General features: G+C 43.7%; 1 protein-coding gene across 4 annotated transcripts in view; it reads right to left on the minus strand.

Moving 5' to 3' along the window:
* Positions 1-16433, minus strand: part of pde4ba (phosphodiesterase 4B, cAMP-specific a) — a 175758-nt gene that overhangs the window by 115444 nt on the left and 43881 nt on the right. Inside the window, exons 1-2 of one of the 4 annotated variants that reach the window (XM_037114581.1) lie at positions 14456-15023; positions 14042-14319 (exon numbers count right to left, since the gene is read on the minus strand). The exons of 2 other annotated variants lie outside the window; for them this stretch is intronic. In XM_037114581.1, the coding sequence (XP_036970476.1) occupies positions 14042-14265 (224 nt within the window). In that variant the 5' untranslated portion in view covers positions 14266-14319; positions 14456-15023. Of the gene's footprint in view, positions 1-14041; positions 15024-16433 lie in introns of those variants that run through there. One more of the 4 variants, XM_037114580.1, reaches the window with a different exon arrangement.

Genomic DNA, 16433 nt, shown 5'->3' on the forward strand with positions numbered 1-16433 from the left:
AAAAAAAAAAACACTGTAAAAACACTCTGCTCCATGTAATTATCCAGCTTTTATATATGGCTAAATTCACAAAATGTAGTTCATGTATGCTGTCAGATAAATGAAGTAAAGAACAATATTTCTCGCTGAACTGTAGTGAGGCTGAAGTTTTCATCTTAAGTAGTGAGCCTCAAAAATGTATTCAAGTAGAGAACTTGTCTTTCATTACTACAAAGGTAGAGCATTTAGAAGGCTGCAGACTTGTGGGGCTCCTCCCTGTACGAGACCTGCTTAAGCCTAATGCAGGCCAAAACTAATGTTAGGCACATTCTTATTAAAATCAAAGAGTTGAAATTTTCCAAACGTACGATCTGTATGCTCTGCACCATATCACCACATCAGTGTGCCGGTGTCAGTGAGAGCTACTGTACCAGCACGCTCAAAATTAAACTGTGACATCACATCAACACCACGTGGCGTTAAATATATCTATATCACACCAGAGACTTCGTCATTTGACCACCACATGTCAATAACAAATGTATACACTTCACATTTAACTGCTCCGCTGGAATGTGTTCCTCATTAACTTCTCTGTGAAGCTGCAAATACGTTTTCCAGATCCATGTATTTTTTCCAGCCGAACATAAATCCATAGGCTCTTGGTGTGTATTTGTGTGTGTCCGTCTGTGTGTACAGTGTGCCTCTGTGTGAGTGGTGTGTTCACCCGTGTGTATGACTGCGTGTGTTTTCCACCAAACCCCTGGAATGTTTTCCCATATGAAGTCTCTCCCACATGCTACTGAGTTATGATGTTTCCATCAAGCACTACAGTGGACAGATAGGCCTCTTACAGGATGTCTTCAGCTGGCCTTGGTCCTTCACGGAACCACTGTGAGTTGTAACTCCCTTCACTCTGTCATACATGGCTGGGTCAGTGGTCCAGTTTTGAGCCCGGACATACACAATATCCAGTCGTTATGGGCCCTTTGTATGCAGCTACCTAGAAACATATTCACCCAACTTTTTTGATAGTGTTGACGTCACGTTTGTGGACTCCTAATAATGTAAGTCTAATATTAAATTTTCTTTAAGGTCTCTTTTGGACTCTACAGACTGCATTTAATATAACACAATAAGAGTAAGAGTCTACAGCCACACTAGCAGCTCTGTGAGGTCAGGGGATCAGCAAAGTTATTGCAATTCACCCTGAGGCGGACGTCAATGTGTGAACCAAATGTCATCGAGATCCATCCGAAAGGTGTTGAGACATTTTTAGCTAAAGCGCATACGTAGATCTCATGGTGGCGATAGAGAAAAGGTCAAAGGATCAACAGAGCCAATAGAATTAAATCGCCTGGGAACCACGAACGTCTACAAGAAATCAAATGGCAATGCATGTCATACTGTATGGTCTTGAGATATTCCAGTCTGAGCCCAAGTTGCCCGACTGCACAACTGATAGAAATGAATGACTGCACTGAACCCCTGTTGTGTCTCTTTAATCAGCCTGATTGTTTTTCATCCTCCCCTACAAGATTCAAGTAGTTCTTCGATTAGTGGTGAATAAAAAAAGGCAGTGAGAGAACACGGCATTAATCTTTATAACACGTCTGGTTGGGCTTCAGATAAATCAGACCCGCAAACGTGTGAATTACTGCCATGCATCATGTTGTCATTATTAGTTAGGCCAGATTTAGTTTTGGAGCCTAGAAATGTGCCAGCAGAGTGAAAAATCCACCTGCACTGCAATCAGGACAACCTAAACCAGATCATTATAGATGAAGTTAAGTCTTAAACAAAACTTTATCATAATTGAGTGGAAGTATATGATAAAGCAAAAGTACGAAACAGTTGTTGACCAAAAATGATTAAAAAAAGAGATGCCTCAAGCACTACCAGGTAATGAGTAAGCACGAACCAAACAAGGTGATGATGAGGCGATGTTACTCTTTGCTCTGCATTCTTCCTACATGCAGCCAACGCTCTGTAGAGATCAATGGTGGCCCTCTGAATGGCGCAAGCAGCATTGGTCGGAATAAGAATACCTCTTCTGGCCCCCTCGCGTTCAGGGTGTAGGGCACCAAGCTCATTAAGGAAAGTCTGACGAGTGTATGAAAAGGCCTCTCACAGTTTGCGAGTGTATAAATCAATGTGACACTAACCAAACAAACTCTGCTGGAGAGCCGGTATAATGAACAGGAATGGACTGAAGGCAACTGAGCCTTAATCATGGGACAGGCGTGATGGAGAGAGGGAGTGAGGGGAGAAGGCAGGTGGAAAACTGGAAGAAAGAAGAAAGAAAAGGGGCACAATATAAGCAGTTAGAAAGCTCAGAGAGAGCAGGCCTGGGTTGTTTTTCTTTCATGTCCATGTTGACCTTTTTGAAGGCCTATAAAGTGGAAAAAAGAGACTCCTGTGATGAACCCCTGTAAATGGACTTACTTGCTCTTTGGGTTTAGGAGGCTGTGATAAGACTCATGGGGCCCCTTATAAGTTCCATATTCAGAGGCGGCACAATTTCACAGCCCTTATTCCTGACTGAAACAAACAAACAGTCGTCCGCGGGGACAAAGAGCCTAGGATGTAGCGTGATGCAATGTGAAGTGGGCCATTCGCAAATTTGAGAATAGCCGAGGGGGATCTGACAAAATTAACTCACCCATGGGTACCCACTCAGTCACTGGGTGCAAGTGTCAGCACACAGAGACATCGAGAGAGACTAAGACAGAGAGACAGAGGGTTACTTTTGGGATGTGAATGTGGTGCCAATAATTCGCTGCCAACATCTCGGCATGGATAAACACTGGCCACATGGCACTCCATGACCCTGAGGTCTCTGTTATTTAACATGCACCCATGCAGAAAAAGGAGAAGTCAGGGTAACATGAACGCTAACATGGTTTGACCTCTAAGTTTCAGACGGTTTAGGTCTCTAAGACTACTGCTCATACACAAACCACTTGAAGCATTACTTGCTGCATATGGGTGATATAAATGAAAACACATACAAACACACACACACACACACACACACACACACACACACACACACACACACACAAATCAGACCCCTGCAGATGACGCAAACAGATTAAAGAGTAAACAGCCGCTAAGCTTTCCAAAATGTTCTAGTGTTTACTACGTCCTGTTTGTGGTTGTCTGACAAGACTGTATCGGTGTGAACAGCAGACAAATAGCTGTAACAGTGCTCACTAAAACTGTTTACGGATAGGTTTCTGTTTTTATATGGAGGCAAGGGACATGTCTTGGGTATTACTGCACCATGTGTGCACACATATTCCACTTGTAAACTAGCTTAACACATATGCCTTATCCCAAACACTACAACAGACTGAAGGCCCTGTGGTACTTAGAGTGACTGTAAAACTAAAACAGAATATGAATTCTATAGAAGTGCTGTGCACCCCAGAGCATATTACAGTTTTCGAGTTTAATATTGTTTTGCCCTCACTACTGTATGTTTGTTGATCATTGACTATATATAAACTCTGTTTATATAATATAATAATCTTAATATCGGCTGGTGGCAGAATCACTGATGATGCAAACACCTTAAACACCTGTCAGCACAATACAGCTCAATGTAACATCATCCATACCTTTGGTCTAAAAAGTTTCCATGGATACAAATTAAAAGCCCTTTCTCACACAGCGTCAACAAAACAGGAGGAAGTGTCACAAGTCTGTCTTTAATTATGCAGGTGATCCCCATGACGTGACTCGGTAATGAGAGTGAAAAACATTCTCTCCATTTCAGCTAAAACGATCAAAATATCAGAGAACAAACTCCGACACATCTGTCATTTTCCCTTTGTCCTCCATATAATCACCCTGGTTGTCTTTCGCACGGAGACAAACACACCAACAATTCACACAAATCCGTTTATCCCTGAGCACAAACTAACACTAAACCATCTAGCCTGTCTGCAAGTCCAGTTTTATTTACATCAGCGCATGCAAACACACGCACACACACACACATGGACGCGCGCATACACACACTGCATCTCGAACTGAGTATCAGAAAGTGTATGGGTGGTGGTTTCCCCATAGGCCTGTGGTGACAATGATGTAAGGAGACAGGCAACGTGCATGCTCTTGCGCACGCACACACATACACACACACACACACACATATAAAAATCATAGATGGACATATTGTACACACGCACAAAGTCAGAGAGTCTCCTAAAGCATATATACACACACATTCCTACACTCGCTCTGCTGTGATGTATGCAGAGAAGGCAGATTAGCAGAAGGACCAGTGACGATAGTAATAATAAGGAGACATAGCAAGTGATGACTACTGAAACAGGATAATGTGCGAATGCCAAAACCTTGTTTGTAAGATAGCAACACAGCAGTTTTTCTGCTGTTTTCATGAATTTGGTGTTATTTTAAACAATTAATCCCACATTCAGCTTCCACTACTAACAGTTTGACGTGTAATCCTACAAACGATTATCAAGTTGTTTTTTTTTACTGGATGATTTTCCTATACTACCATAATTATAGTATAATTTTAAGTTTTACAATGTAAAGACATTATGCTTCTGCTACGCTACTGCAGCTTTGTACTGAGGTTTTCCTCGGCTGAAAACATATCACAGAGAAACGTCTTTTACTGTGACATCTTACGCCTTCAAACTGATATTTCTGAGAGGGATTTTCACCTAAATCCATCTCCTGTGCTTTCCTCGAGCTATGTGCTTTTCAGCCCTTTAGTAAACACAGACTATTGGAGGTCTTAGGCATCATTTAATAGCTCCTGTTTCAGCAAACAGTTCGGCTTACATAGAAAGCTGGTCCCCAAAGACCCAAGGGGTGTTTTGGTGAGTAAAAGGTACAAACTGAAAAAGCTGATTGATATATTTTTCCCTGAATGATTTCTAGATAAAAAAAATAAGAATGAACCACTCAGTGATCAACCACTTGAAATGTAAGATTTCAGCCTTAATTCAGAGTGGAGCACCACTCAGTGTAACACACCAACAGCAGCGTAATGTACAGCCTTCGATATGACCAGAGAGTTTAATCAACAGCTCTCCATTTCATCAAAAGCTGAAAATTATAACCTTTATAAAGAGGTAGATTTAATGCGGTTCTAAAGAGGCATGCTGGATAAACTGGGCACTAAGTTTTTTTTGTCTATTGGTGGTTGATACCTTTTCACCTACTTTTAATCTAAATTAAATTATTCTTATCGTTTTACGGTGCTTTATTGCCATTTTTTTTTTGTTACCCTGATCTAATGCACAATGTTGTTGAATTGCCTCTGTGTTTGAAAGGTGATAGACAAATAAAGTTGCCATGCCTCAGGTGCATTCATCTCTCCTTTATTTGTATTTCTTTATTTGCCATCACTGCATCAGTTTAAACAGGACATGACTAGCTTCTCAGAACACCTCAGCACTTGAAGATGAAAATGGAAGACAACACAAAATGTAAAAAACTGACCTACCACCTAAATGTAAATTAGTATTTAGACTGTGAATAAAGTTTGTAGAAATGCCCGCAAAAAGACTGTGTCACCATAGAAGGTACGATGATTTACTATAAATCGAGAAACAGTGGTTAACTGTGACCTTTGACTGTCACCATATGTAGAAGTGACACAATATTACTGTGAAAATCGACAATTTTCTTAACATTCATGGGAAAATGCTGAGTTTAAACAAGCTTAGAAAACAAGCAAGTAATCACACTAATATAATCTGCGTAATTCTGCCTATATTACAGATTTTTGCTGACGTGTACATCTAAATTTATGGTTAAAACTTAAAGCAAAATCACATCTTCATTTGGAAGGAAAAGGATGGCGAAAGAGGAGTTTGTTAGAAAGACAGATTTCGAGGAAGGCTTCTGCTGATGCAAAATCATTGTTGTCTGTTTCACCGGATTGAGGGTAACAGGATGATCAGTTGGGTTCCCAACGACATGTGATGACAAATGCTCTGTCTTTGCCAGTTCATGCTTGACTGAAACAACTTCTGACCGACTTCAGCCATAGTGGCCTCGGTTCTCCGATTGCAGCTAGCCCACGCTCATGCGATGAGATTAAGCCACGGTTCCTTTCAGTCAATGTGACAGACAGCAACCAAGTGAAGAATAATCACCACTTCTTTCTCAGAGCTGACATGAGGGGGGAAAAAGGCAGAGAGGAAATGCACTGTGGCGCCTGGGTTACTTCAGCTCATACAAATGTTGCATTAGAGCTCCTCTTATTAATGAAGGCTTGTGCTCTTCTGAATGGCCTTAAAGAATTTACAGCTGGTACTTGACACACACACAAACACACACACACACACACACACACACACACATGCACACACACATACACGCGTACACACAGACACACTCCATCATGAGTAATATGTTAATGGAACAGCTGTATTCCCTCGGAGGAGGACTAAGGTATGCATGCAGACCAAGAAGTATCTGCATGTCACAAACACACACACGCCTGCTCAATCACACCATTTGTCGCGGCCACAAGTAGCACAGTGTGAATGGATGCATGGCCCCTTCACACAGCACGTAACCCCATTCTCTACCTCCGAACTCAAATGGCAACTCATTCTTTGTGTCTCAATCTCCCCTGCTGTTACTGTTTCTCTCCCCTCTCCTCTCAGCAGGAAGTGTCATGCGTCTCTATGAAAGAGAAATCAATTATTATATTCTAAATTTCTACTGCTCTGTCTGAAAAAAAAAAAGTGCCGCTGAAATCTTTCATCCAGGTTCAATTTCCACAGCATTCACTGTAACATTTCCCAAAGCAGCAGCATCAATCTGAACTTGATAATAAAACATAAAAAGAATGTCAGATATGAAATGTTTAAATAATGCCAACAAAAAAAAAGGGAGACGTAGCTCCTGCAGCATCCCAGATACAAATCACTACAAATGTCACATTATCATCGAGGCTAAATGGCAAGGGAGATGGTGGGTGGGGGATGAAGGAAGAAGATGAGGAGAACGAGGAGAGGAGGAGGAGGAGGAGGAGGAAAGGGGATGAACATGGACTATAATGAAGACAAATGGGCTTTCCGATGTTTCCTGAATGCTAGCGCTAAAGGCCAGTAAAGGCCACATGTTTCCAGAGACCCAGGGACAAGCGCCTGCAGCACTGGAACAGCAGCACATGCTGATCCATAGAGTCATCTAAGTCCAACACACTAATCACTGTCATACATCTGCCTGTGATTTGACAATGTATATAAATGAGCCTGACACCGATTTGAAATTGTATTAGAGCCACAACACCCAATACTTGTAAGGAATTTGGGGAATTGTAAGAGTTTTATCAATCTTAACTTAGAAAAGCATATGTTGTGGGGGAGAAATATGAGATCTTAAGGCATGTCTTGGTTGAAAGTAGCCTACGCCCAGTTAAGTGAATTGTAACCGTGCTCTGCATTTAACAGCAAACCCATCCATCACACACCCTGATAAGTTCCCAACATCCCATTAAACAGAAAAAAACCCATCGCACGTGCAGTCCAACCACTGCCAACACTATTCCTCTGTCTGAGGCAAAGGACAGCATGTTTTAGATAAGCACTGAATATATGTCTAACTGGAGCAGATGTAAATGTAAATATATAACCCCTGAATTTCCATTTTATTCCCGTTCATTGCCGTTAGTTTGCTTAAACTGACATCATGACATGATATTCACCAGGAACATCCAAGGAAATTTGAGACTCTAAAAAACGAAAGTAACATTTTAGGTTGATCAGTGCAAATACAGCAGAAAAAACACGTTCAGATTTTTGCTGTAGAAAACTGAAGACATTTTATGGAGGAAAAGGAAAACATCATACTGCAGTCTGTCATTTTCTCTTTCTCCCATGGCTTTGATGTGTACGCTGATGCACAGCTGGTTCGAATATTTGTAATGAACGTGGAAAATAAGTGCAACAAATGAAAACACGTGCGTGCAAAGCGCTGCTAAAGCGACAGTGAGTCAAAGCAATTAGATCTGGTCCTTTATTCAAAAATGACATTCGGATTTTAACTCAGTAGCTACAAGACGCAATTAACGCTCTAACAACTGATTTATTCTTTAGTCTCCTCCATTGAAAAACACAACATTTTACATATTTAGCATGAATAATACACTCTAGGGTAGAATTGCGTTGCTGCTCTGGTAGTCCATATACAGCACAAAAGGGGGCAATGGCAGAGTGACAAGCAATACGCCTCATCCGTTAAATTCAAACTGACAGCGGTTCTAAGTACATGGTACGGTATGTTCTTAACAGTAGCTTAAAGCAACCGCTGGGACATCTCAAGGGAACAAGCACTTACCTTCCCATCAGCCCTTTACCACTGCATGCATGAAAATGTAAAGACTGCTGGAGCTAATTATGCAGTCGAGTTGCTAACACATCATGTCAGGATCACGGAGTTGTTTCTTGTAAATATCTCACTGGCTCATAGATCCCCTATGTTGCTTTATTAAGAGTGGACGTGGATGAAAACCTACAGCCAGGGCAAGTCATGTGATCACTGAGCAGTTATGAAATTAACATGAGCAAACTGAGAATTAAAAAGCCATGTATGTTGTGCACCGTCAACATGTAAAAGGGTGTGAAACATGTCAACCGTGACTCGCCACAAGTTTTCATCCCTGGAATCCCAGTCCGCGCCACTGTGACTGTATACAGACATGTTAACATGCACCGAGGCGTGCACACGCACACACAACCCTGAGCCATCACACTCCTTCACCCATCCGTAATAGTTAAGTTTCTGCTTGGCTGGTTCAGTACAGGGAGATAGGAGAGAGACAGAGAAGGGGGGGGGGGTGATGCAGCGAGTCATGCAGTGTAAGAGAGCGAAGCGGAGGTGGAGAAGGAGGATGACGGGAGGAGAGGGGAGGAGGCAGCCTGGTTCCAGACCTCTGAATCATCGGCCACATCACCAAATGTATCAGTGACTCAAAATGGACTAACGTTGCTCTTGTTGTGAAGGGCCATTTGGTAATTGGGGAATCAACCGAGCCAATTAGAACATTTGTGGGCGGAACGATGCAGACAAAGCTGTTCCAGATCCAGACAGACTGAGACCCATTACGCCTTGAAATGGAGCTTAGCCATTGTCACAAATCACCAAGAGGTTTAGTCATTCTGTTTGCAACGTTTTTTACATATTCTCACCGCGGGAAGTCCAGCGCATGGTATGATTGGTGATCTTGTGTAAATGCCGGAATTATGTTTCCTCAAAGATACGGGATAGCATCTACGCAGAGAAGGTGTTATCGGTGTCTGCAGGCGGCAGAAAGCTTGCAGAGGAACCAGCGTGCACAACTCCCAAGAACCAAACAGAGGAAGATGATTGGTTGATCATGCCAGGAGGTGTGTTTGAAACAGAGTACACGTAACACATACGTAGATTAAAAAAAATCATGATGCTTCTTGCATAAGTCATCCTGCCATCCCTGAAAATAGCGGACAAACAGCTTCGTTTTCCGAACAAGTTGTCATATGCAGGCTACAAACCCTAAATCCATTCAGGTATCAAAAACAGTTCCAAGGGGCGATACATGACACAGTTTCTAACACTCCCACAAAGTTGCAGGACCATTTTGTGTGCAATGCAGGGATCTCTCTTATGTATCTCAGTTGGTATAAGCACAGTGGCTGCAGCCATAACAATTATAACATCAAACCTTTGCTGATGTCCACACAGAGATGATTTTGGGTGAGTCACAGAGGCGAACGGAGACAGAAACAAATCAATAGCAGACGGAGTGCTGGACAGAATATTGTGGTGAGATTTGGGTTGTCATTTGAGCTAAGGTAAATAACCCTCTGTTTGTTTTCTGGCTCTGAGAGGCTGACTCCTCTGCGGTATCTGAAGTTCGTGTTTCCTGTTTATCCGTCTCCCTCTTTCAATATATACAACTCACGAATTTCCTTCCCTCCACCTCTTTATCTGCGCCTCGAGCCCTCTCCGGTATCACTTCATCCCACGGGAAAACATCCGATAGACGTCACCACGCAGGAGACGGCCAAGTTCAACGGAATCCAAGTGAGAACTTCTTTCTGGTTTAGCCGTAGACTAAAACAGCCTCAAGTGCTTCACATTTTCACAGTAACTTAGGTGCGATGATGTTTAGTTAGGTGTCGGTAATGTTTGAGCTGTGACATGCATGCGTCGTTATCAAAATGTTTACTTTCCCATGTCTTCCCCTCATCTATCGTTTTCCTATTCCCATGGCAGTCTCTTGCCTCCCTCAAATCTCCCTCTCTTCCCCTCATTAATGCGCGTTTGGACAACCGAGCAGTCTTACGCCTCAGCTGGCTATCAAACATTTACATCTTGTGGCACTTTGGAGCGCAAAAGGGACAAAGACTGCGGAGAAAGACGAGGATAGAGAGGGAGAGGGATGCCTACCAAAGAAACAAAGGCAGACATGGAAAGACAGATAAAAGTGAGGAAGTCGGACAAAGAAAGGGGCAGACAGAGAGAGTGAAACTTAGGACGGACACACACAGACAGACAAAGGGCCTGTAAAAAAAGACAGACACGAACAGGGAATGAGACAAGACAACGGCTGAAAAAGCTCAGACAGAAGAGTCATTGTGTGAGCGCCAGTAGGTCAGGAGTTCATCCGCCACTAGCCAGCCAGGGCCAAATAATGCCAGCAGGGATGGGATTTATGATTGATCAGAAAAAGAGTTGTTGCAAAACTTCGGAGACTGGAAACACATTTCCATTTAAAACTCCAGACAGCACAACATGAAAACAAGGCAAAGAGGAGCGAGAGAGAGAGAGAAAATAGTGAGTGTGTAGAGAAACAAGCTGTGCAAGTCTGACAATTTCAATATCACTGAGTAAACCTAAACCTAACACAGGTCTGTGAGCATATATGAGTCAGTCATAAGTCAGTGGGTCCAAACCTGGGCATAATAACCATTTTCAGGGGTTACAAGAAACTTCTGGGGTGTTGAAACATGATTAACAACAGAGAAGATGACAAAACAATCATTCAGTCCTTCCCTGATTTGTCTTTATTTTTGCTTTTTCTTGGAAAAATTGGAAAAATGTCCAAAAGCTTTGAGCGGAGGGAACCAGGACGGTGCTAACCCTCTAAAGCGCTCTATGCCATGGTTAGTGTTTTGCTCGGTATCAGGCAAAAAATCTAGTTAAACATATATGTGGTAAATATGACATAGTTGTTGTTTTTGGCTGCTTGAAGGTAGCAAGTACAAGTTGTGAACGCAAATTTGACATCAAGTTCATGTGGCCAAAAGTCAATAAAATACTCATTCGGTTTAAGTCGTGTTTCAGGCCACCTGAAGAATGTAAGTCCGATATAACCACTCTTCCAACTCTCTTTTTGGGCTCTACCGGCTCCTGAGGGACATTTCCGAATCTTTAGCTTCCCAATGCCCCACCATGTCCAGCAGCTGGTCTCTCACTGTGCTGTGGGAAGTAACAGAGCTACGTGCTGATATCGATCTAAAAAAGCAACTAACATCTGGTATTCCAACTATAAATACGATTCTTCAAAGAAAAATACATTTTTACCCTCCTTTGTCCCATGTTTGTTTAAAAAATTCAAAGGATAATCAGTAATAAAAGATGCTGTGCTAAATTTAGTTGAATAGACAAAAGCATTGCATAATTAATTGTTCTCATTTGCCCAGTTGAAAGCAGCCCTAGCCAAAACATATTTAGGAATTCATCATCCTCTTTTTAAAAGCTTTTCCAAGGTCTGGCACAGGTGGGGAGGCAATTAGGCCAGACAGAGTGCCTGGGCTGCAATACCCCGAAGAAATCACAGGAAAGGTGATGATATTTTAGGGCAAAGGGTGCAGTGAATATTCTGGCAGTCCAGCCGATTACTTAACTATCACTTAATATGCACTGTTGTGCCGAATAAAGCAAACATCTGGCGCTGGCTTGCAACAGCCATTATCTCCTTGATGCTCTCCTTGCTGTCCTGACTGCCATGCCTCCCCCTCTGGAGATGACTGTGGATTCTTCCCTTAAGGCTCTCTCTCACTCCATCTACTCCGCTCTTTCTTTCCCCATTTCCATTTTTAGCTTTTTACCTGTCACTCCTGGAGCATTACAATGAGTGAGTGGATAGACCTCAGTGTCTCGCTCAAGGACACTTTATCATAAACTTGGCTGTTGATGGGCTGGATTGGCGGTTAGCGGCTTTAACGGGTGTTGTCACGTCCCCAGCTCAAATGTACGGTGATCTTATGGGAACAAACAGGGCAAAGGACACTACTGACAGCTTTAATGATTTCGAAATGAAGCCATTTGCCTTGATATTTTTTTCTTGCATTTCCCCCTGCAACCACCCAACCCCCACAATCCTCTCTCTCTCTCTCTCTCTCTCTCTCTCTGTCTCTCTCTCTCTCTCTCTCTCTCTCTGTCTCTCTCTCTCTCTGTCTCTCTCTCTCTCTGTCTCTCTCTCTCTCTCTCTCTCTCTCTCTCTCTCTCTCTTTGCCCAGAAATAGGCTATACAATGAGAGAGGGGAGAGATAAACAGACGTGGAGGGAGGAGAGAGTCGTCATACAAGGAGAAAAGGGAGAATAAACATCCAAAACACACACATGGATACAGTAACAAAAATGTATGCATTTACTCACACGGACACAATTTATGACGTCGAATTACGTGACACGCCTATCGTTTTCTCCCATCACAACAACAGAGCATGTGGACACAACATACTGTACAGGAAGAGATTCATATCTGGACTTATTTCCTTTCCCTCCCTAACAGAGACGGACCTTTCGCCGACTGCTCTCAAGCAAGCGGTGACAAGCCCACTTTATCACGTTATCAAACATCTGTATACGCGAGACCATTTTACATTTTTTTATGTGTTTATGGGCACAAGCTGATTCCGTCTCCCGTGAACGTAAAATGAACCACCACTGTTCTGATTGCCGCTGCCTCACTTGCAACAAATTTCCTGAAAGTGCTCTTTTGGTGGGGAACAAGAGTCACCTTGAGCCTCTGAAGTCAAATCACAGCAGTTCTTTTCCTCGCCTCGAATCCATACATTGCATAACATGGCAAGCCCTCCCTTCACATCTACTGTAATACAGTGCCTACCTGCTGCAAAATAAAGAGGTAGATTCGGGGAGTCGGTGGGGGATGGGGCGCATATGTATGCCAATAATAAGACACGAGTATAATGTGTATAATGTGTATAGGTGTAATCTTTTCAGGACATGCACCAAGAGAAACATCATCATGGATGACGCACCAAATTTCTAATGGAACCAGCGTTTGGTTGCATTTGTCACTTCGTGTTGTGTTATGTCGACATTCATTTTTTTTCCAATGGAAAAAAAAGTTAAGAACCACCACCAGGTTGCATAACGCACCTAACACTCCCCTCCACATCACCGCAACCATCCAAAACAAGGACTGATCCCTGACACACACACACACACACACACACACACACACACACACACGTTTCACCTAGGTTCAGGGAAGAGATACACAGCATCAAAATGGAGGACAGTGGAGTCTGCTAAATTTTATTCCATTATGTAATCCTCTAACCCAGTGACAGATCACCAGACAGCAGCCCTGTCATACAGTTTTGATCCCGCTCATTGAGTCTCTTTATTGGAGCCTTTCTGTCTTTTTTTTTTTTTTTTTAAAACCATCCAGCACATTTTCCGTACCTGTATTTTCTCACCTTCTCTGACACCTTTTTTCTCCCCGCCTCCTCTTTTTCCTCTGTTTTACCCCTCTTCCTCTCTTCTGACGTGATTCCTCTCCCTTTCCTCTCCTTGCCTTTATTTCCCAACCGCCCACTCTCGTTTCTATCTCTCTTAATCTCCCCCATCTCTCCCAATTCTACCCACATCAAGTCTGTTTGGTTCCCTCTTTCCATCCACCTCCTTCCTCTCTCCGTCTTATCTCTCCATCCTCTAATCCTCTGACACATCCCTCCTCTCCCATCTCCCTTTTCTAAATGCTTCCCTTTCTTTAGTCTTTCAGTGACCCCCCCCACCACACACACCCATCCACCACCACAGGTCTTACCAGGTGTGGGCTACAGTGAAGCGTCGCCTCTGTCTGATGCTCTTGTTGACCATCATCTTGCGAAAAAGGCGTGGGGAGCTTCTTGGGGACAGTTTGGGGGACGTGGCGCCCCTCTTCCCTCCCACCACACCTGGCATTTTGGGAGGCTCCAGCTCCAGGTGCATGTGCTCCTTGAACGTCCGGATGCAGGAGTCCATCTCGACGCTCAGCTCGTTGGACGACATCTCCGCGGGCAGGCTCGACTTTCCTTCCCTCTTTTTCAAAATTCTGGCCCTTTTCTGTCCGAAATCCAGTCACATCAGCTGGTCATGCACAGCTGATTTCGCTCTTATCCCGACACAAAGAACTTTACAGACAGATTGAGGCTACCTCAAACGCAGGCATTCGCTGAGGACAAGGCCAGCTCACACATACCTTTTTGTTGTTTGTGTCGCCTCTGTGCTTTTCTATCCTTCCCCCTTTCCCCAGTTCTTCACGGGTTTAGGGATTAGCCAGCCAGCAGTCGTGCCCTCTCCCTCACTCTTTCCTTCAGCTCATGCACCGCGCTTTAGGAGAGCTTTACCACCGCAGGTTGACACACAGCTCGGTCAGAGGGAGAAGAATTCCCTCTCTACCACTGCCCTGCTGGTCTTGCTGTCTGTTAAGTGCACAGCCCCGGTGCTCTGCCACTCACCCTCCTCTCCTCAGTGTCTTTCTGTTGGTGCCACCTCAGTACCAACTCTTTCTCTCAGTCCATCCGGGCAGCTTGATGCTGGAGGATCTCCCTTATGAAAGATTCAGGAGGGCTGAAAACTGCTCTCTGCTTCCTTGTGCCTCGCTCTCCCCTCCATCAACTCCTGCTTGACTGACCTCCTCTCTCTGCAAACAACCCCCCCACCCAACACCACCTCTCTCTCCCAAAGGCACTCCCGGTGTGCCACAGAGTGACTCCTACTACGCCGAGCCCTGAAGTCAGATTTCCCTTCACTTGCACAGGCAGAGCAGAGCAGAGCAGAGCACGGCACGGCACAGCACAGCACAGCACAGCACGCAGGCAAATGCTTCACTTGCTGTTTCATTCAGAATATACACAAGGAGCTGAGAGCAGGCACGCAGCGAGTGTAGGCCACGCCTCCGCCGTCAGGGATTGGCTGGTGGTTGTTGTGACGACAGGCAGGCAGGCACGGTAACAGGTTGTGAGATTTATTATTTATTTTCCCCCCGTTTAGCCAGCATTTGCGCTAATGTTGCTGATGATGTTGTGACCTTTATTGAGGCAGGCAACTGGTAAGTGCAGGCCAAGAAAAAAAAAATGGCAATTTGGAGTGAGGATAAAAGCAAACAGCTTAATGGGCATCAGTGAGTAGAAACATACACACGGCACAAAGGTCAACTGATTCAAATATAAACACTCTATAAGACTGCACAGTAAGGTCAGAAGGCAATCAGATTATCACTTATGACACAAAGTATATTACTACACAGTCTATCTCCCACACACATGCACAAACACACACTTTTACCCCTCTATAGTTCTGTCTGAATGGAGGCAATACAGCCATGATATTTGCTCGGTGTGTAGAGAGAGAAAGGACGACTTGACAGATGCAGTCATCCCACATACACAAAGGGCTACTCAGAGTGATGAAAAGAAGACAGAGAAAAAAGAGGGGCAATGCCCTGAAGGCGAAGACGCAGAGAAGACGAGGGCGAGAAATCCAAAAGGAACATCACAAGAGGCAGAATGGCAGCGTGACGAGTGCTGGAAATGTGAGCACTTGCTCGTCTGCTCGGCGGACTGATTTGTTTTGGTTGTGAGTCATTGATGACTCTGAGCCATCCGAGCACCGAGTGCGTTCTCACTAAACGCTTGCCAATAAATCTCTTGAAAATAGTCTTCCCAAGCTTGTATGCAAAAAAAAAAGAAGAGAAAACACTTGTAGTAATATGAGGCGTCATGGGAGCGCAGCCGGCCAGAGTGTGTAGCATTTGTTGGTGGTTTAAAATCAGCCGATGATGCATTCACTGGCTCCTTTTCATCCCTCCCACTTTCATCACTCTTTCATTTTACTAGCACAAACAATGAAATTCACCAGGAGGCAGGATGACATAAAACTTGACTAACACTGGACACAGTATTGACTAGAATGAGTAGTAGTAGAGGGCACAACAGTCCTCTTTAATTCAATCAAGCCTGATCCAATATCAAATAAAACATTTCAACTGGTTAGAGCTGGACTTTTTCCGGCCTTTTTGAATTTATAGTCGTCACCTTTATACAGGTGAAAAAAGAATGCAAACATTCCTGGATCCATCCATTTGTCCAGATCCAAACCAAAGGCTGGGCGACTATTCTGGGCCGACTGCCATTCTTCATCTTACAGTACTTTTGTGGTAATCCCCTCAGTATTTT

This window comes from Acanthopagrus latus, chromosome 11 (assembly GCF_904848185.1).
Source record: "Acanthopagrus latus isolate v.2019 chromosome 11, fAcaLat1.1, whole genome shotgun sequence".
Taxonomy (NCBI): Eukaryota; Metazoa; Chordata; class Actinopteri; order Spariformes; family Sparidae; genus Acanthopagrus; species Acanthopagrus latus.